This window comes from Lineus longissimus, chromosome 16, assembly GCF_910592395.1.
Source record: "Lineus longissimus chromosome 16, tnLinLong1.2, whole genome shotgun sequence".
Taxonomy (NCBI): Eukaryota; Metazoa; Nemertea; class Pilidiophora; order Heteronemertea; family Lineidae; genus Lineus; species Lineus longissimus.
The window spans coordinates 1,581,461-1,603,143 of NC_088323.1; the positions used below are offsets into that span (position 1 = coordinate 1,581,461).

Sequence of the window (21,683 nt, forward strand, 5' to 3'; positions counted from 1 at the left end):
AAGAAGTGTCTGCTTGAAATAGTCAGAAAGTTTATCATGAAAAAAACTTCCAGCAGTTTACATGTAAATCCCATTACTTTTTTTCAAATATTCAACTAAACCTTTTAACTGTAAAGGTATTTGATTTGTTTGAAAGTGTTCGTTATTTTCTTTTAAGTCGATGAAGTCCCAGGGTGATTCCTATACATCATCGTAATTCAGCCCCAAAGTGATATATATCGAGGGTGGTGTAAGGTGCGGGTGCGTGTGCGTAGGCTTACGAAAACAACCTTATTGTCACACCGAAACCTTGCCCTTGACGACAAAGACTTCAGGACATGTTTATGAAAAAAATACTGCCAGTGAATTATCTCGTTGGTTTAAAGTAACGGTTTTAAGTATCATTCGATTTGATTGTTATCCTGCCTATCCCCACTGTTACCATGACAACGTGAAATTGTCAAAACCAGATACATATTTCCGACCTAAGCTAATCCTGTTAACGACCAGACTCTACATGATGTAACCTACTGGAGGCAAATCGTAAATCTCAAAAAAGCAACTGGAATATTACTCCTTCACGGTACGTTTTACAATTCCTATCCAATCGTAACTTTTCAAAAAGACTGACACAGAACAATGAGCAATGGTGAATTATGCAAATAAAATTGCTACTTTAGGACAATTTACATTCCCCAGCGTCTGTTGAAATTTAGTATCGCGAAATATGCGACTCAGTAAGTGCTGTTTTCAACACGAAACACAATCAAATAAACTAGGGTACAACAACATTAATTCTATTTTACCCTACTGATCCTCTGATAAAAACTCGATAAATTACTCTTTCATATAACTAATTGTGTCTGGCCATGCCCTACCTACATCCAACACTATTCTACAATGGAATGTGATGGTAATGAAATCCCAAGCAACATTGCTAAGTGCTGTCTTTATCTTCGATTACAAAGAAGAAGGCAAAGAAGAAAGCGAATAAGAAAGAGGATAAGCGAATAGATATATCGTACTCAAAGAATAACTTCCTTCCTATGAATGTTCATAGCCTACCAATGCCGCAATGTGGCGGCCATACCATTTCTCTATCAAGTATTCTTAGCTATTTCATGATATTTATAGCGATGAAGCCAATTGACCATTGCCAACTATTTGCCATTGAAATGATCTCGCAAAAGAGAAGATAAAAAACATAGACGAACATAAATATCGTACGAATATGAGTCAAATTCTTTTTGAACTCCAGAAACCCCCATGGTGGTCACATGCTGACTGTACAGATGCTAACTAGCGGCTCATTCACTGTATCATTGAATTATCTCACGACAAAGAATAAGAAGACGCAACCTGTAAAACCACAGATGACGCTGACGCCCGATTTACCCACCACAATGTACTATCGCACGCACCGTTCACTGCATCTGTCGTCGGACCAAATCAATGCAAATGATTGATCTCGCTATTTCTCGCGTGAATAGGTGCTTCATTAGGATCTGATAAAAACCGATAATTACTCTCGCCATCTTCTTCTGATAAAGACTTATTGATGCCGACTACAGACGCGTCTGCGGACGTTACATTCACGGGTGAATACGTTCGATATGACGCCATTAATACCCATGGAGATAACAGTTAGGGCGAACCTCCGATCGAACAAGGTCGGTGTCATCGCAAGCCACGATTTTCATCGACATGGTAAAGAAAGACGTCTGTGACGTGCCAAAACTACATAATAGCTAAAACGTCGGTTCTGGCAGTTGACAAAGTAACCTTTGGTGGGGTTTCGAAAACTTCGGTGTTTTCTTGTTTCAAAACCTTTGGTCTAGTTGCTAAACCCTCGTCGTGCGTTGGTTTGATTTATTCCCACCTGAGAATGACAAGGCCTCTAATAAGTTCATTTCACCAGTGAGCCCGGGTCTATTGTTCAGGACAAGTTAGCCAGTATATAACGTGATGAATTTGCTTTGCTTAGTTGAATCTAACTGGAAGTCTATTGGAGTTTACTGCAACTATGAAGCTAAGTTAACGTCAGGTTGGTGGCAAAGCATCGTTTTGAACAACCGGGCCCTGGCTACTTCTTAAATCAATGTCGTCGTAGCAATAGTGTGACGAAGTGAGATTTGGGGTTACACGACACAAAAAATGACAACGCTTAAAATGGAATTAAAGATAATTTACTTTATAACAAACAAATAATACAATACAAAACAATACATACGAAATTAATAACAGTTCAAATCGATCAGTTCCGACCTGCACACAAAAGGACCCGTTGGCAGCAAGGCCAAGAAAGACCAGCACGCAGCTAGTCCCAAAGGCCCCAGCACACAACAGGATCCAGTTGCAGCGCAGAACTGGTTCCAAGCGTCCCTACACACAGTGTCAGGAGCTAACTTGTGGCAACAACAAAGGCCTCACACTGTCACAGCGTCCCAGTCCAAGCTTCCTTGGTAGGCCTTGTCGTTGCACACACAGCACCATGCACCACACACTGCTGCAAGCCAAAGCAGCTACAGGCAGTACACGCCAACACCAAAAGTCCCAAGTCATTTACATAAGTCGTATTAATCGTTTATAATGTCACATTCAATTCGCGGTGGCCTTTATAATGCTCAATAAAACTCGGTGAACAATGTCAGTTACGTCACAATACATCATTCCAAATAAAAGCAGACACTGTGTTCAATCACCGTACATTATACATTGTGATTGCGCAGTGTAATCGGACTGAAAATGGTAACGGCCACAGATTCGTACTTTGGGGATATGGCGTTCAAAATAAAACTGTTTCAACTAAAATGTATTAATATGTGACGAGAGGGCCAAAAGGCTTAACATTTTGAAATGGCCTATTCGAGCCCTTTCGGAGGCAATGGCGGCCAGTTCGAGCAGGGACGGAACGACGTCATTAATAAACGAGGTCATGCGCAAGGAGGATGCCTTGTCGCAATTAGTGCGCATAATTTTGCAAAGATATATTTTTTTATCTTCTTTTATCAATCGTCTCAGAATGGCTTATTAAACAGAAATGCTAATCTTGACTGAAACGGGCTATAGAGTGGAAATACGGCATGTAATGCCGCGATCAGTGTCACAACATCAGAGAGAAGATGAAGATGGATGGCCCAGCCTAACATGGATGGCCTAGGCGAAGTCATTCTCACAAGATTAATCCTCAATTCACCGTGTTGTGTAATTAACTCTCATAATTTGATAATGGCTGGATGTCAGACTCACACAGAAAAATGATAGAGTAGAGGAAGACCGATGGGTTTTTAAGATGGAACTTTGCGTCGTGAATTATGGCTAGTCGTCTTTTTCGGATTCAAGGGGATTTTAGCCTGCGCCGGCGTAACGTTTTTGAGCGTTTACGTGTGAGTGTCTCCCCTATTGAGGGAACGCTTAGAGACCGTTTGACACATTTTTCTATGTTTACCCCCATGAAAAAGTTATGGCCTCTCGAGCTATCATTAGTCAACTCTCACTCCCACAGGACTCAAACACCCAGTCTGGTCACGACGAATTACGCTTGAAGCCATTTTTGTACAAAATGTTGCCAGAACTATCTACCGCAATTACCAATAGCAGGCGACACAATCAGTAATCGGCTTGATATCGCCTCTGGACCGGCATATTATCTTAATGATCATCTCCACCTAACATACTTTAATCTGCTTTTTACAGCCAGACCCTTCGCCTGTAGCTCATTCTACGCTTTCAAAGCAATTTGCGCAATTTCGCTGTCATTTTTGGCACGATAAGTGAATTGTGGTTGGCTTTTTGGCTGTCAGAATCAGGTGTTCCCAAAGGTGCATCTGCCACCTCGAATGAGTGGCCGAGTTTTCACGAAGTTGCCCGAAGCAAACAAACTGGTAGTCAGCCATGACCATGAGGTGATGAGAAAAAGGGAACTTGCTGACCAACGAAAGCTATTGTCACATAAAAGCGGTCCGATGGTGGAGTCCACAAACTGATAGAGCTTGCCACAAATGTTCAGTATTTTATCATCGGTCCGTTATTTGAGTTAATGCCGACAAATAATGCTGATACATGCAACTCATATTGATTATGATCTGGTATCTTGTCAATAAAATTGACAGTTGCAGCAAGCATACAATTGATTATCAACGAGACTTACAGATCGATTGTCAATAAGGTAATGATTGTTTTTGTTCGCTATCAGTGTTTCATGTGACTTCCTAAAGTTACTGCCTTGAATTGCCCAAATATAACGACAACCATTAATGGCCAATAACAACTCGACCGACACACTGAGTGTAAAAATTCGATAGTTTGATAATTTCATTTACGTTTTATTTCACTAACGAAGTCAAACATAGTACTGGACACATTTAAATCAATTGGTACATTGTATTTTGTTTTTATAATTTCATTCGGAGAGCTTTGCTTGACCTCCAGCATTTTATCTTTGATCAATGCTGCCGTTTCAATTGCATTCTCGTCACTGACACAGCCGACGAAGGCGGCCAATGATCAGCCATTTACAGTCAATTACGACTCTGAATTGACGGAATGTCAATGATGGCTGCTTGATTCGGTCTGAATGGGAGAAAAGCGTGATTAGCATACGGAAGAAGTCCCCGCCAGTGACTGCGGAAGATAACACTCCAGTTGTCAATAATTCAGACTATGTCGAGTAGAGTAACGTTTAATGGCAACTAAACGTTGTGTCTCCGTAGAATATTAAGTGACCAAGGTATTGAGGCTTCATTTAGTGGCTTCAATCATGTGAGTGATAATATTAGAGGAGCAGCAGATGACCTATTAGTGCAGTGGAAACGTTCAACTTGTACGGATACGCAGCATTGATCCGTTCAATCATTTGGTATATTTTGAAGTGTCTATCGTCATGAATCTAATCCGTCCCTTCTTAACTTTGCACGGAACCAGAACAGTGTGTTCTGATTTCTGGGGCTGCCAATGAAAATAAAAGATCCAATGGAAAGTTTAATAAATTGTAAGATGTTACGCTGCATCGAAATCGCGTTATTTGAAAGTTTTACTCATCACTCCGTATCTGTACATCGCCATCTGCCGTGACGCGAAGCTGATTGATGTTAAACACTTCAACCTCACTCGGCGTTCACAACACGTACATCGCAATCAATTTTACATTAGCTTCAAGGCAAGCTTAAATCTCTGGGAAGCAGGTCCGGCATTTCCGTACAAATTGGTTTCCGCTGAGCAATAATCACGTGACCCACGAGTCTAACTCTCTAAACCGTGAAGATACGGAGGTAATCCAGCGTGAAATAATCTGCTATTGAGTTTCAAATTCATGTCATGGGTAATTGGCGGCTAAATGTACAAAATCGATCGTCGAAGCATCAGGCGAGGTGATGGAGACTCAGCCAGTGATAGCTTCTCGAAGACCATGTTTTTGCTCCATGATCTTAGAGTGACCAGCCTTGTTACCCCCGAGGACGGATGAAGTGTTTGGCTCTGGAAGTTAGTGCTACTTTGTTGAGGGTTTGGCTAGGACTGTTACTGATAGCTGTTGGCAATAGAAGAAGCGGTACTTCAATTCCCTTGCTTAGGATAACCAGGCTGAAGTTGGTAGATAGCTACACCACGTGTACCTTACATGCTCTCGAGGCTATGAGATCTAGGAATCCATCCCTGTATAGTCTGGCTATCGGAAACTATTAGTAAGTGACTGCGATATATAAACAAGTTACAACTTTTTCATGATGCTTTGGCCATAAGAAAATGAATCACAGCACTAGCTAGCCTCCCTTGACATGCCTGCTACTGATAACGGAGCATAACTAGATTTCGCCAAGAAAAAGATTGACAAATCAGAAAGAAATGGATGTCATCATCCATTGATTGCCTATGAATAGTATGAATGCATTATATGACAATATGGTGGAGTAAAGTGCGTTCTAGTAATGAAGAGCGATGCGCTACGATTGCTTTTAGATAGGGGATGTATTGGAAGGAATGTTGCTTCACTCATCTAATAGTCATTGGAGGAGTTGGCTTCTTCAACACTGACTCTGTGTATGAGAAAATAGGCTAGGATTGCTTAGTTCTTGAAAGAGGAAGCCTTTCACAAAGCTTCATTTTTCATTTGGATGTAAAAGGCTTGTCAGTAAGAGCATCATCGCACAACTCGGTTGGCAATACCAATTCTTGCATAGTTGCTGTCAAAATTATCATACAGGACAACATGATGCATATTGGATATCCTGACGTTTTTAGCAAATAAAATTTGTCCTAACTTTCTTCAAAGGAGTAATCGAAAGTGACAGAGTGTCAATTGTATCATCATCTTCATCAGCATCGGCTTCATCATCATCATCATCATCATCATCATCGAAAGCATCATTATCTCAGCTTCGTAAACCGACAAATCAAAACTTTAACTTTTATTCTCTATCTTTACAAATCGACGGGACAAAGGCTGCTCAAGGAATATCCTTTAACCAAGTCTCCTATTCATGATGATACGTGTATGCATGAATAGAATAATTCCTCGATGCCACTTCATCTTTTGTCAGCTGTTTTCTGAACCAAAACATCCCGCCGCAACACTCAGGAAATGGGGAGAATCACGTGCTACGCTATCTCCCCGCAACACTCCGGATATGACAATATGGCGAACCTTATCAAGGAGAGTGGTCTGTTGTAAATCTCCATAACATTGATGAATCCATTGATCCCATCGGGGAAATCATATCAGAGGCTTTGCGGATCATGCCACGGCAATCGAAGGCACGTTTTCCGCCCGAGCAGACGTGCTCCGTGGAGCAGAGTCACCGACAAGTTTCCCGGCAAATGTGCTGAATCACCCGAATGACATGGCATGGCGGTGGTTGTGTTGCGCTGACTTAAGGATGTTATTAGTTGAAGTGAACCGGAGGATTTCGAGATAAAATAGGGACCTTTCACTCAATCTATCTCACGGTAATGAAATTAACCCATTCTGTATAAATACAAAAAACGATTCCAATTTCATAATGCATATACATTTCGCTTTTAACATGCGTCGAATCGTTTGCTTCTTTACAGTCAACTTAACGCTGTTATCAACTATCACAGTAGTCGAAGAAACATCCACTGCGCCACACTCGTAATAAAAGTAATGGTGGTCGCCCGCTTGTTCTTGCCGCAAAGTTGGGGAGAAAACATCCTCACTAAGTAATGAATTGGTAGAATATAATTCCGGTCGCGTGAGATTGACCATAGTTTCGTGTCGGGAGCACTGGACGCCGATGTTAAGTCGAAAAACTATGACAGATGAGCCCCATGTGATCTAACGAAGTTTGTAGGCAATGTAAGCGACAGGGAACATGGGTCGTCGAAAAAAAGGAAAAAGGTTGGTAAACCTCTGCATGCATCGCTGATAAAAATGAGATTAAAAGAAACGGGGGTGTTTTTATTTGTTCGGTGTTTATATCGTCCCTTGGGAAACACAAGGTCGTGCATTTGTATTATTTATGACGCCTCCATATTCCTTAGCATATCATAAAAGTACCATAAAAGGCGCTTTATTCCACTGAATTAGTGTTCTGAGACCAAGATAACAGTCACACATACACCCGTACGGCATCACATCCGACAATGTGCAATAATCTTTTTACCTGCGGTTGAAAATCAAGTTAATAAAAAAATCCATTAATAAATATAACTTAAGTTAATGGTGTTTGCTACTATTCTGAGACCTTTTAAATGGGCTTTCCAGGCGGGTGTCTACTTTCCATGTTGAATAACCTTGTTAGATATCACAATAATGGGTTTCTGAATCAAAGGGATCGGCACTGACGTTCTAAACTGTAAACAGGGTTTTTACGACATGTTATGTAAATGGCACTGCAACATGTAGTTTGATGCGGTTCTTCGAGTTGTTCACTGTAGCGACTGGACTGGCAAGTTAGCGCAGGATGCATCCTATCCCCTCCACACCAACCACGACCCCCTTGCATCCCGTTTTTTCCGCCATTTTCATTTTAAAAACGAACAAAGATGGAAAATATGGTGGATTTCGGGTGAGGCTGAAACTAAACATTCGAGTTGTTTATTGTATTGGGCGTGATGGGAGGGGGGTATTCGCCGACTGAAGTACTACTTTAATTAATATATATATCAAAACTGTGTCCAGCAACTTGCCGGCAAAACATACCGGTTTTTTAACCAGCAACTTTTACAAAAAGGGAATTTACGTGGGAAGGGAGGATATGCACCACCTACACCCCCTGCACAGCCTGGTTTGTCACAGCACCGATAGTGGCGCTCCTCGGTTCCGAAGTTCATGCATTATGCAAATGAGTAAACCTCCCTCATTTAGTTTTTTCCGGATTTCGCCAAATCGCCTCCAGAACGAATATTTGCCCTCAATGATCCACCATTCAGAGCCTTTTCGTAAGTAACAACGATGGTGGTGACTCATTTTTAAAAGAGACATATCATATAACATAACTCCCGATTCTGATACCGCTAGGTTTATACCGAGGGGTATCCATCTTCTACTCCAGTTGATTACAAGTATTTGCTCACCATAATGATAACTGAAGCTTTGATGGTGCTTCTTTGGTTACGGTAAGAGGATTGTACTGTAATGGTGCTCCTCTTGGGACCGATTCGCTCAGGATTAGAGAGAATAGTGGCACTACATTTATTAACACCATATCTACAGTGACACTTCAACATCAAAGAGACAGATGTACATGAAACGCATTGATTAACATGAAGTCTGAAGTTACTATCAATTTCAGCAAGCAAATACCTCATAAAGTAGAACCGGAAAGAAACACTTCGGCAACTATGAATTTTGCCAAAACTCGGCCACACACGACCGAGCAGGGAGGGCTGCACCTTATACTGTCCACCCTTAAGTGAGCGGCAAGCGCCAAAAGCCGTTAACGATATCATCAAATTGCCATAAATAGTTCTGCTCCAACTGGACATTTTGGACTGCAGCTACTAATCGGATAGTCATAGTCTACATAGTAACCAGTTTCAGCAAATATAAAGTTGATTTTATTAAAAGATAAGGCACTTATAGGTAAAAAGCACGCATTGAAGGGAACTCTAATGACAATATTTCACAGCGACCTGATCATTCGCGTAGATTTCAAGCTGCCACGGTGTTTCTATTTTAATATACAGGTGCAGACGTCGCATATTACTTTTTTGTCCCACGTGATTGATTATATTGGTCACAGATGATTGATGAAGTAATAAAATAAAAATTTCCAATATCACTGCCACGGACTTGTAATGGTGAATAGCGTTGAAGGAAGACCAAGGCAATGCTAATATATTTGCCTGGCGCAGAGATGGAATAGATGTTATATCATGATGACCTTTGCCATTTTCCTCTTAAGAACAACAATTCGTTCGATGTCGAATGTAAACGTCAAAAAGTCACTACCAAAACATGAACTTAAAGACTGTCTTAGTATAAAGTTCTTGTCGGGCACAAAAAACATTATTCCACAGATTGCTGTTTGCGCTGATGCCTCTTCAGCCTTTCATATCGGGCTTGAAATAAAATTGTAACAGCAGAGTCCTTCTAATAGATATTGTATTACCCAAGAGTCATAATGCAGCATTCTTCTCAAACGTATTTCTTTTATATTCTCCAGGTTCTTCACATCCACCCCGGAGGGATTGCGATAGTGGAGACGGCACAACCCGATGCCACCAATTAGGTTTCAACATATCCCGTCATTACGCTTCAAGCGAGTCTGGAGAGGAAACTCGGCAGTTTAATATGATACCTCAGTGAAAGAATCAAACCATTTATCTTTGGTTTAAAGACTGAATTACGGCTTGAAGGCTGATTGTGTTCGGCTGATGAAAACAAGGTAAATATAAAAAGAATAGTCTTGCTTTACTTTCTGATGATTGCAAAGAGTTATAATGAAGACATTTCCTTTTCATTGTTTTTAAAAGTCACATGCACGTTTCGGCAATGCGATCATATGCAAACATGGTAGTAATACGGGTTCAAAATGTCGACCCCAAAAGCTGTCCCACAGGCTTGTGTTCATTCATGTGATAAAACATAGTTCAGGCAGTCTCAAAATATACCATCTGTTGAGTCATCAATCGATGTTCTACAAATGACAATTTAAAGCAGGGACGTCAACTTTAAGTTTGATCGAAACATCGCCTACAGCTGCGAAGGTTCATTATTAAACGTCTCAGCTGTAACATGTTGGGTAGACTGCCTTAAATCACTAGAGTTACACCTGTTCACGTACAGTGACTTTAAGCAAATGGAGTGGAATTTATTTCCACCGAGACGTGACAGATGCAACGAATTGTTCCAGCTGCCTTGACACTTGGTCTCATTAACTTCACGTTCGCGCGAGATTGATCCATTAAACACGAACTTTTACGGGAATTGGGGTTTAATCTTTAACGATTTCATTTAGCCGATGACTTTTGTAAGCTGTTTTCTAAAAAATCTTAACAGTCAGTTAACAAATTTTTTTTAGTAGATTTCAAAATTGCTCCAATTTGTGCTCTGGAGTAGCGAAAGTTAAGAGAGACCTATTATGCGATACTGGTTCGTGGCTCTCCTCACCAACTTTTCAGATACTTAAGCCCATTCCTTTGGCTTTGCATGATCAGATTGCCTTTGACGCCCGTTTGCAAGAGCGATTACAACCTCATCAACCCTATGAGACTGTGTATGGCTTTACATGAAAGAACGTTCACCTGAAACCAGTCTTTTTTCATCCACAGGTCTCCATGGCAGGGATGAGAACAACTGAATAATTCACTAGCTACAGTCACTAGTGGGCTGCGGACTGATGACACGAACGAGTGATTTGCCCTTAGAGCCAACGGTACTCTGGAAATTTACAAGCGAGGATTGGAGGTATCAGCCAGTATATGGCTCAGAGCTAGCTCTGCCAGTCGACGCTTGGCAGTTGTAGTGTGGCGAAAAGGTAGAGACCCCAAACAAACCTTGTTATCGTGTTACAATCTGCGGGGTTCATATCAAAATTTGTAATCATGGGCATAAGACACAGATCGTAAGTTGTCAGGAGATGGAGGTAAAAAAGAAGTTAACACCCAAGAATCCTGTTTAAAGCTTAAGAGAGTGAGAGAGTTTATTATGAAGGAATATATCTGTTGTGTAGGAGACAAGAAAGTAGTGGCTAATAAATCTTTAATCAAAGGAAAGGGTAAGACGATAGCCTCAGTCCTTTAAAGGAATTGTAGAACATATTCTCGTCGACAGGCACTAACCTTCTTAATTGCCATAGCAACGCCCGGAGGTTCAGAAAAGGGGCATTTCGACGCACAAGGAATTCGAAGGGCCAACGTGACATTGAACCCAAATCGTCCAAAGGTTAGGAGAGGCTGCCAAGTGACCTGGAGGAACACTCAAGACACAACAGGATCTGTTTATTTCGGTTCACCGATTTTGCGGAGACTCGTAGCACTGTTCTGCGCAACATCCATTTGCCCCTAGGATACCTAACAGCATAGTTGGCGAGGGATGGTGTCTTGAAACCATTTTCAATACAGCGCAAAGAAGGATTGTGAATAAGGTCACTTTTGTAGCCAATGAATAATGTGTTGATTCATCCTTGCTATAGAGCTACGGAAAAGTTTATTTCAGTGGATTTCTTGGATATACTACACGGGAAGTCGATAAGAAGATTACACAAACAACCCCTTGTGTTTTTCTCCCATTTCTGCCCGAGGTTATGCCGGCAGACGAGCCAAGACTAGCGCGTTCCCAGCATGCCGTACGAGCCGTCGGACGTAGTGGGCTACCCGTCCCCACCTGAATCAAGCTACCAAAACATCTCCGGGATCGTCAGCATCGTGGTCGAGGCATTGATGGTCTTTGCCAACATCTTTCCCATTCTTGTTGTCTGCAAGTGGAAGCGTCCGCGGGAAAGAATGAGTACCGATGAGATTATCGTCGCGCTAAGTATTACAGACATTCTGTCAGTTGTAATCCCGTCCCCTCTTGGGTTGATTTCTTATTTTAGCAGACGGTGGTATGGCGGCTACCGTACATGCGCATTCTACCAATTGACAACTTCCTGGTTTCAGTTAACGTCGGTTTTTTTAGTGACGTACATGTGTGTGGACCGATTCCTCGTGGTCCGGGCAGCTACGCAACAGAAGATTCAAATCCCAACGAACCCAAAAGTAAAAGTTGTAGTATTCGGTATCTATATATTCACCCTCATCATATCCTGTCTCCCATTATCAGGACTAGCCCCGGAGGCGCTGTCTAAATCGGGGAAACTCTGCCAAAGTTGGATTATAGCAATACCTAAAGAACTCAAGGAGCACGCTTTTTATATCACATTCATTTCATTAGGATTTCTCAACCTATTAACGGTCATTTGTGTCAATTCTCGGGTGGTGTGTATACTCAAGGCGTTTATGAAGAAACTTGACCAGGAAAGTAAGCTTGAGGGAAAGTCTTTGGGATTAGCTGTGGATAAGAAAGCGGTCATTGACTGTAGCAAGATGGTAGTCATGATTACAGTTGTGTCCTACTTGGCATGGTTACCAGCTTTGGTAGGTAATAATACTTATTTTTGAAACTTTCATTGAAAGAAATTAAATTAACATTTCTTCGTGAAAACAAAATGAGAAGTTGCGAAGGCCAGCGGCAACTGTGACAAATGAATCATCGAACAATGAATGTAGTCCGTTACCCTTTTAACAAAATGATTGAATTGCACTACATCCCTTCCTTTAATCAAAACCTACAGCCAACTAGACCAAATTAAAAATTCGTGCTATTCATGGTTTCTTTCAATATTCAAACTTACATGATATATATCTTTTATCTCCACTCTTCTACGAAAAAATTTTTTTTAGTTAAAGTTTCCTTTAATAGTCAAGGGCCAATAGCCAAGTTATACAATGAATGGTCACAATGCCAATATTAGTACAATCAGTGAATCAGTATTACTACACAAACTGTTCACGCGAGGCAAACCTGTATAACCTGTATTTGCACGTGTGATGGCTTAAATACTACAAGCGTGACCTATACAAACAGGAATCAGGAGAAATGGCGATTTGTTTAATGAAAATACTGTTTCTTGCACTCTAAAAAATACACTTACATTTATCAGCCCAAAATATTTCCATTAAAAATTTAGTCGAACGTTACTTAATCAAAAGGAACTGTTTTCAGAGATCTATTCTCACCCAATATCCCTGCGTAAATACTTTAAGTTTATAGATAACTGTGTTCTGCAACCAAGAAATTCTCAAGAAATTATAGAATTTAAACCAATTCCGCGTAAACATCAGCGTAGGGTACGAACGAATCGTACCCGGGTTCTCCACCATTGTATATGGGTTCTTTTTGTGAATCGAGGCAGCACAAGGAGAGTACTTGGGACATCTTGGTAAATCAAGAAAGTTCTAGGGAAATCATCGTGTGCTCGGGCTTGCCCTGGGTTAGTGACCTAGATTGATAATAAACAAAAAACTGAAGAAAGATAGGTTAACAAGTCGAAACCTAATTTGAATTTCGTAAAACATCGACGAGTGTCTTATTCAGATACATACATGTAGCATCAATGTGAGTAATGTCATTCGACAGAATACAAGTCCAAAGACATATTCATAAAAAACATATTTCAAGATTTCAAATCCCTGATGTAACGATTTCGTACACCTTTCCAACAGTTTATGAAATGTGCAGCAAACCTTGAGAGTTATTCTCTGCAGGTTATCAAATTCTGGTTCAAGATTCTTTAAGAAATCGAAGGCCCATACTCAATTTCACTTGAATTGACATCAAGACATCTCCAAGTTCAATTAATCGGTTAATTATGAGCACTTCAGCGATAAAATGAGGCAGCAGGGAACTCAAGATGACATTGAGTATGCGAAATCATAAAAAATTCTTAATTATTGAGTGAAAATCCGTGCTCTATTAAATGGAGTCTGCTTCAGCACGACATCATCAAATAAGCAAAAATTAATTTGTTCAAAGCATCTTAGAGAAAAAAAAAGAAACATTTCCCGAGTCCGTTTCTTTGGATACTAGCTTTACTGAAGTATGATACTAATAACTTGTGTGAGAGGCCAAAAAAGGTTTTGGGGTCGAAGGGAGTGCTCCGACGACATTTTAGAAGGAATTTAGTCCCCCCCCCCCCCCCCCCCCCCCCCCCCCCCAGGAACAGTACAGATACAAATGCAGTTTAGTGTTCTATAACCAACTTAAAATATTAACGACCAAACCTGTACCCAATACTAAAAGTCGATTCTCTAATACTAAGTAGATAGCGTCTTGCAAATTGATATTTGATCCACCAGAGAGATATCCAAGTGGATTGCAAATGCATCCCACCTCTCTGGGGAGTCTGGAGTCCCGGCTTTAATGACTTCAATAACAATCTCAGGGTCTCAGGGCCAGGCTTAATTGTCTTTTCAATATCAATTTTTAATGTACGATATGATAGAAGGGTCTCTAATGGGATAAGAACAACCTATTCTAACTCCGTTATTCTGTAGATTTAAAAGTCAGGACCCTCATATAGGGGCCTAGATGCCCAGACAGCACAGGGGGGTTTTGTACTCTTAAGGATACAGGAAGTCTATATAGCCTTGCAGTTGGTTCGGATGACCCTATCACCAAAGTAAAGCAATGCCAATTTCGCGAAACTAGTCGTTTGCTGTTTGGCATGATACATACCCGACTAACCCGACCAAAGGGCCAAATTGCCGTGAAAAGACGAATGCTGCCATGATTTCTGTTAAGAAATAGATTTTTCAGAGTTTTGAACACATGAAAAAGTTCAACAATTTTGGGGAAACTTGATCATGGATCTACTGTCCCTGACGTCGGATCCGCCTGGCTATGTGATTATTAAACGACAGCCTGGAAAAAATGCAGATTGATCCAATTCATCAGGATGCACTTGTCACAGTACGCAACACGACAGAATCAATTAACTTACACCATTCCCCCATAGGGTAAATATTGACTTTTTACAGTGGCCAGTGATGGTTGTGGATCATGTTCTAACAAAATCGGAGGTCGCTTGTACCAGGTGATGGTGGTAAAGTTTTCATGAAAGATACCTTACAAGCTTGTAGACAAAGTATCTTATAATACCACTTGTGGATACTAATTTCGGAGCAAAGGAAAGGCTTCCGCTTTGATTAAGAAAAAAAATCCGAGAAGTTATATTTGTAGGAAATACGTTAAGGATAATGCTGCAACAAAGGGTCTCGTTTGATACACAAAAACATAACAACACAGCTTTGAAAAAGACTACGAAAGAAATATCGCTTTAACGACCACCAAAAGGATTTCCGCCTCCTTTGAAGTGAATAGGGGTAATGTTTATAAACGACATTTAAAGGGCAACGCAGATTCCTGAATTTGGTAAAACTTTTAAGTACCTAACTTCTAAAGGTAGCAAAGAAGGTATACTAACTTCTTCCACAACTGGTTGAGGAATATCAATTTCAAAGTGATTCGCTTGCGATCGTGTCTTTCATCCGAGATTCTGTTGAAATGCAAAATTCAATGATATACCCCCGAGCTTTCTATTCTTTTGGTAATGGCATGTCGGTGGTCGGGAATGTATCTGGTTTCAGTTAAGGCAAGAAAAAATCTCCCACTGAGGTATGCCATGTTCACTGTTTAAAATACCAATGAGATGGTTCACCCGGGGCTCTTTTCTTTCTTCTGGTGTCAACAAAGGGTATAGTATTCTCGATGCCTCATGAAAGGCTTTTAAGAGTGATCTTTCTTCTTTCCTTTCTTGATCAATAAATACCAAGATTTCTTCAACCTGATAACATCAACGTTCGAAGAACTACAAGCAAAGACTTCTAAAGGCTGGTCTCCACCAGCATATCTTTCCAAATATTTGCTTTGAAAACATGACCACAAGGCCGTCTTCGCTGTATTCTGTATTTCATATCTTTATCAATTGGTTTTATTTCAGATCATGATTCTACTGCTTAAGATTGACCACAACATCAGTATAGCAGCCGTCCTGTATGCCATGGCCAGTACTACCCTCACGGGGCTCTTCAATCCCGTCATCTACGGTCTATTCTCACCCTCCTACCGCCAAGGATACAAGGGGGTCCTGAGAAGTCTCTGTCACATATTATGTGGGTGTCGGAAAGAGGATTTTGAAATTATAGATGGTAAGCTAGTTTTTAGGCACCTCTTCAACCTCCCTGTAATCTATATCATAGCGAACTCACCGACAGGAAAACAGGAGAGCCACAAGGAGTACCATATATTACCCGCTACCCAACAGTGAAAGAGTGAGAAGGATTTCGAAAATATAGATGATAAGCCAATACTGCCATCACGTTGCTTAGAAGTGGTGAGCCATCTGATGGAAAAGAACATAACCAATGAAAGAAGAGAAGCATCTCATGCGAGCATCTATTAGCAGCGAGATGATAACAAATGTAAAACGAGATCTCCTGACCTATGAATTTCCAAGGTGAAGGAAAAAACAGCGGCTCTCAAGAGACAATGGGTGATATGAATAAAGACTAGCAATTGCTTTCATCTAAAACTCCATGTACATTTACACAAGGCCTTTCTGTACAAAATTGAAGTTAAAGCATTTGCTGGACTTTATTCATATCAGCCAATGACAGGCTTAATGTTGTTGCTTTTGATGAACCTTCTTTAAAAGACTTCGAAGCTGTCATGATTGGCCGAAAAATAGATCATCTTTGCAGTCGGGGACCTCATTTGAACTGAGCTCACTTAAATCTATACATTGCTTCATTCTATTATCTATCTGCTTCTAGATGTCAGCACAAGAGCCAGCCGACTTCGTTCCACTGAAAACAGCAGCCGATCCTTCGCCTCCATTTTATCGCCAACAGACCGCCGGCCGGAACATGGCGACTACATTACCGCATCAGACAGCTTCCTGTTAGAGGAAGAGGTGGAACCAGGGAATGGAACGAGGGAGATTTACATGTCTTCCGCAGACGGATATTCTGCTGAACCGCACATGCGCAGTGCAACAAACGGTAGACCTATAAACTGCGTCAGAAATGACAAAGGCAAAGATAACGTCTCGCTGACGCCGAGAAAGTTTGCCAAATTCAGTACTTTTCAAAATTACATTTTTAGCCAAAAGGGGAAATCCTCGTGTAAGGACGAATTAGGCTCAGATTCCAGTTTGCTGTCTTCGGATGATGAAGACAGTGATGGGAGTTATGGATGTGAGGGCCAAGATCAAAGGTTTATTCAGCCGCAAATAGGTGTCCCCACACCCAGGTTACTGACAACTCGAGTGAGAGTTGAAGAGAGTATGATATGATTATACAAGTAAAGAACATGACATATCATTGAACATGTATTTGTAAATACCAATTGGCACCATATTGGGTGCAACTCGACACCTACAAAGACATTGTAATACAATGGTGACCTCATCTGTGTCGCCAAAATGGGCAACTTTACCAAAATGATGATTCCAACAATATCTCCACTGATACCAAAAATGAGATTATAGGACTGAGCTGATCAAACCGATCGTTCTGGAGGTAGAAGACAAATCAAGTAGTGGGTCCAGTCCTTGACAGCTCCAGCTCACAAACTGTGCTTGGCTTTTTTTCCAGCTTCATGGTCAGATTACTACGGATGCTATGACACCTTGCTCTGGTGTTGGAAATTATATGGTTATACTGGGTGGAGCGAGTCCAGGTCGAAACACATTGGGCAAGCAATCCAGCTGAAACGCAGCTGGGAGGATATTTGCAGCAATGTAGAAATTGCCTCACAGATTAGTTCTTTTTATACATGTTGCACAGAAAAGTAAATGTGTATTTCAATTTAATTGAATGCCAAGTTGACAATATCGGGGAAAGGGGTCGGGGTGGGGGATCATATGGAACTTCATCAAAGCAATAAATGCAGTTGTACATAAAACAATAATAAAGAACAGACGTAGATCATTGTCTCTTGCTTTTTTTATTTGCCGCTTCAATGAGGCGGTTCTAGTCGGATTATAACCACACAGAGTCTTCCTAACTATTCGTTAACAAAACAACACCGCTTCAATGTGGCGGCTCTACTAGGACTATAACCACACAGAGTCTTCCTGATCATTCGTTAACAAAATAACACCGAACCACTGAAGGGAAATCAGTATTTAGAGTGATCGAATATGGAGTGATGACAAACACTCCATGACTTTATTCAAGGTACTTATTAATGATTTTTACATGATTGTTGATATAAAATTCTGATTATAATGACTTTATAATGGTTTATTAAGCTTAATGACATCACGGATCAAGACACCCAGAAAAAGGGTGCCTTTCAGAGGTTTGCTATACTGCAGTCTTCTTACGTTTCCATCCTTTTTTCTTCTTTCAAAAAAAATCAATGATCGAGAGCCTGTGCAAAGAAGCAAAGCAACTGAAGATTATAAATAAATAGCAAATAATCTGCCCCAGTGTGACCACTGATGCAGGGTGCTTTAAATCAGCAAGCAGAATTAACAAAACGTCAGTGCTTTTTAGTGTTCCATGCCAAGAGTCTAAGATGCTGACTTACACGAAGTCACCATCGAATCGTAATGTCTTCAATGACTTGTTCCTCAAACGGATGCATATTTCTTCGCAAAGTCTCTTTCCATAGCACACATTTCCTTATAAGTTTGTTCGGCGTTTTCCAAGTCAAGATCCATCTGGAAGAAATTAGGAAACAAGCAGAATTACAATGAATCACTTGATACCTTGACCGGAAGGTATAATTATTTACGACCATGCATAAAAAACCCAACCAAAAATCAGTCAAATTGACCCTAAAGTGAGGTGTATTCCTAAGAGATTTGAGGGGTATTTTTTCAGCAGAATAAGAGGACTGGATCCAAATTGATCACTGAAGGTCCCCTACATAGGCTAGATACCAAAATTGAATACATGTAGCTGATGTTATTCTACCGAGAACTTCAAATTGAGCGTATTTCTCATCTAAGGCCAAAAGTGATGAAACTGTCATACCTTCTTTGGCTTGGTGTATGGGCTTCCAAGCACAGAGACACTACTGTGGTATTTGCACAATGGGTCAAGGTTGGCAGGATTCTGCTCGGACAACCAGAACTGCAAACGAAAACAGAAAGTCAAGTCGATAATATTCGACTCACGAAAGCATTATGGGGAGATGTTTCGATCGAGCAAAGGCCTCATCATCCACGATACTGGTGCCCTTCCCTTTCCCTGAATGAACTAACTCATCTTTCACACCACAGAAGCACATGAAACCTTCCAAGAAGTCGTTGTTCTGTCCAGAGAGATTCATTATGCACAGACTGAGGTAAATATCTGCGAAACGTGGCCATAATTAAAAATTTGATGAACAGTTGACTGTAAGAAACAATTTACCAATGCTTCTGATCCATTATAGGGACTTAGGGTCATCGTTGATGTGAAAAGGCGCATCTGAAAAAAAATAAAAATATTTGTGTGATAAAAAATAGGAAGTAATCAAAATATGGCTCCTTTTATGAAATTTGACCAAGATGGACTAGATTCCTTGCAAGATGTGTTATAGTTACCAGTTGACAGTTTATGGCACATAAACCAAAGAAGACATTGTAAACAATAACAAAGCATTGCTACTTACAATCCAGAGGAAGGGCATGATGAGGCTCCAAAACCATGCTGGCATGATACCATGGGTCAAGTTTGACATAACCAGACCAGGGCATGTAACATGAGAATAGATAGCCTGAAAACAGAAAGCATTATACCATTGGCCAATCTGAACATGACCTGAAATCAAAGAACCAAAAGACGTAAAAAAAGGTTTTTTCTACAACCAAGTGAACAAAAAAAACAACAAAAAACCAGAAGAAGATATAGCATATTGCCAAGACACTTCTTTACCTTTTTGTTGAGGTTTTCATTGAGTTTGTAGGAGATAAGATCACAGGCATACTTGGAAGAACTGTACGGCTCAAATCTGAAATGGAACAATGATCATCATAAAAGATGGAGATGTTGCTGGTATTCCTTTCTTAGCACGAGATACACCACATAACAATCCATACAGATGGAGTAGTGGGCAATGTTTCTTTGGTGCTAATATTGGGTGGAGCACGAGAGTAAGGTCCCTCACATAGATGGAGTTCAAGATTCACATCACTGTGTCATCAGCGACAACAAGCATCTGACTGAAATTCTTCATAGATGGAGTTCGAGACCTTGCTTTCACTGACCACATCTACTACACAGACGAGGACGTTAGTACTCACCCATTTACATTTTGTATGTTATCAACCTCAAAACTGGCCTTCTTAGCATTACTGGAGCCGGTCCAGATAATCTGACCGGACCTGCCATCCCTACTAAGGAGGTCTTCAAGTTGTTTTATCTGTAAAATATTGAAGAAGTGTCCATGAAGGATCAGCCCCAAGAATCAAAAATGGGTACTCAAGCTTTCAAAGGGGGTAACTTCTTCTTCTCCTTCAGCTTTCGTTCTGCACATGGAAGTGTTACCTCCAGGGAGTATTCCTCCTCCAAGGCAGGCTGAACATTATAAAAGCGTTTTAGATTTATTTACGGTCTATCATGAAACCCTTCAAACCCAAGAACTCAGCCGAGCTAATGTAACGCTACCTGAACCAGTACTCATTTGTAGGTTGGAACTGAACATTGAGTATGCTGGTGGTGACGCATTCTAATGAGAAGTTGGTCGTGACTGATGCAGTATCCTTGGACTTGTCCACAGCATCGTTCAATCATTGCTCTCTGAGCTGCCTTGATTCTGTACTTACCCAAATACTGAGACCAAATGCCTGTTGACTGTGCTTTAAGAGAGACTGGCGCCATGCCTGTTGACTGTGCTTTAAGAGAGACTGGCGCCATGCCTAGTCTCTCTTAAAGCACAGTCAACAGACGCCAACCCCCTCAGACTCAGAAACCACAAACGCCCAACCCTTCCTGCTACCTTAATACTTCTGGGTGGAGTTAGGCATGTAGTAAGGTAAAGAGACCTGCCTAGTCACACACCGACAGTGGGGACTGCACCATGGACCTGATTACCGCCAGTTAGTGACCCAAGCCACCACACCAGAAACAAGATGACCGCAGTGGGTATTTTTATCATTAGCTTAGCTCTTGTCACATCGGTTCTTTCCTTCCCATTTGTGATGCGTTTTTGTTACCAATCTCATTGATTAGTCATCCCTGTCCACATTCATTTCTCAACTGTCAATCTTCGGCCAACTTAGGGGTGTTTTTTACACTTCGTTTGGATGTTAGGTATGTTTTTTATCCTCTGGTGTAACATCTTTAATCTGGGAAGGATTTGCTCGAATTACAGTGGATGTTTTAGGGAATTGCTTGCTGGAGATGTCAGCGGTCAAAACTTGTTTTAGGCTGAGGCAAAGAAAAGATCGGGAAGATAACTATAACATTTGATCCTTTTGAGATTTTATAATTTACACATCAGTAGCTCTGGGCAGGTGAAGCAGGTGGATGCACTTAGTATCACTTAGTATCAATAAATCGTCTAGATGCTGATATTAATAGTTGAAGTGTTCTACACATTGTTCGTACCTTGTTAATAACGGACGGTGAGTTTCTTATCGACAATAAATTAGCCTCAAGCGAATGCACTGTTCTACACGTATATCACAATGACCTATACATGTACTTCGATGCAGCGTAGGCATTGATTTCACTCTCTGGTTTCCGGTGATACCCGAATTGATATGGAC

At 40.9% G+C, this 21,683-nt stretch overlaps 2 protein-coding genes across 3 annotated transcripts in view; one reads left to right on the plus strand and one right to left on the minus strand.

Moving 5' to 3' along the window:
* The window catches only part of LOC135500830 (neuropeptides B/W receptor type 1-like), a 62,865-nt gene extending 45,266 nt beyond the window's left edge, over positions 1 to 17,599 (plus strand). Inside the window, exons 3-6 of the mRNA XM_064792489.1 lie at positions 9,603 to 9,824; positions 10,711 to 12,516; positions 15,921 to 16,128; positions 16,753 to 17,599. Of these exons, the coding sequence (XP_064648559.1) occupies positions 11,722 to 12,516; positions 15,921 to 16,128; positions 16,753 to 17,273 (1,524 nt within the window). The 5' untranslated portion in view covers positions 9,603 to 9,824; positions 10,711 to 11,721 and the 3' untranslated portion in view covers positions 17,274 to 17,599. The remainder of the gene's footprint in view (positions 1 to 9,602; positions 9,825 to 10,710; positions 12,517 to 15,920; positions 16,129 to 16,752) is intronic.
* A 513-nt stretch (positions 17,600 to 18,112) lies between these two features.
* The window catches only part of LOC135500109 (3-keto-steroid reductase/17-beta-hydroxysteroid dehydrogenase 7-like), a 51,809-nt gene continuing 48,238 nt past the window's right edge, over positions 18,113 to 21,683 (minus strand). Inside the window, exons 5-10 of one of the 2 annotated variants that reach the window (XM_064791323.1) lie at positions 20,217 to 20,335; positions 19,849 to 19,924; positions 19,586 to 19,690; positions 19,345 to 19,401; positions 18,964 to 19,062; positions 18,113 to 18,647 (exon numbers count right to left, since the gene is read on the minus strand). In XM_064791323.1, the coding sequence (XP_064647393.1) occupies positions 18,558 to 18,647; positions 18,964 to 19,062; positions 19,345 to 19,401; positions 19,586 to 19,690; positions 19,849 to 19,924; positions 20,217 to 20,335 (546 nt within the window). In that variant the 3' untranslated portion in view covers positions 18,113 to 18,557. The remainder of the gene's footprint in view (positions 18,648 to 18,963; positions 19,063 to 19,344; positions 19,402 to 19,585; positions 19,691 to 19,848; positions 19,925 to 20,216; positions 20,336 to 21,683) is intronic. The other variant, XM_064791324.1, reaches the window with a different exon arrangement.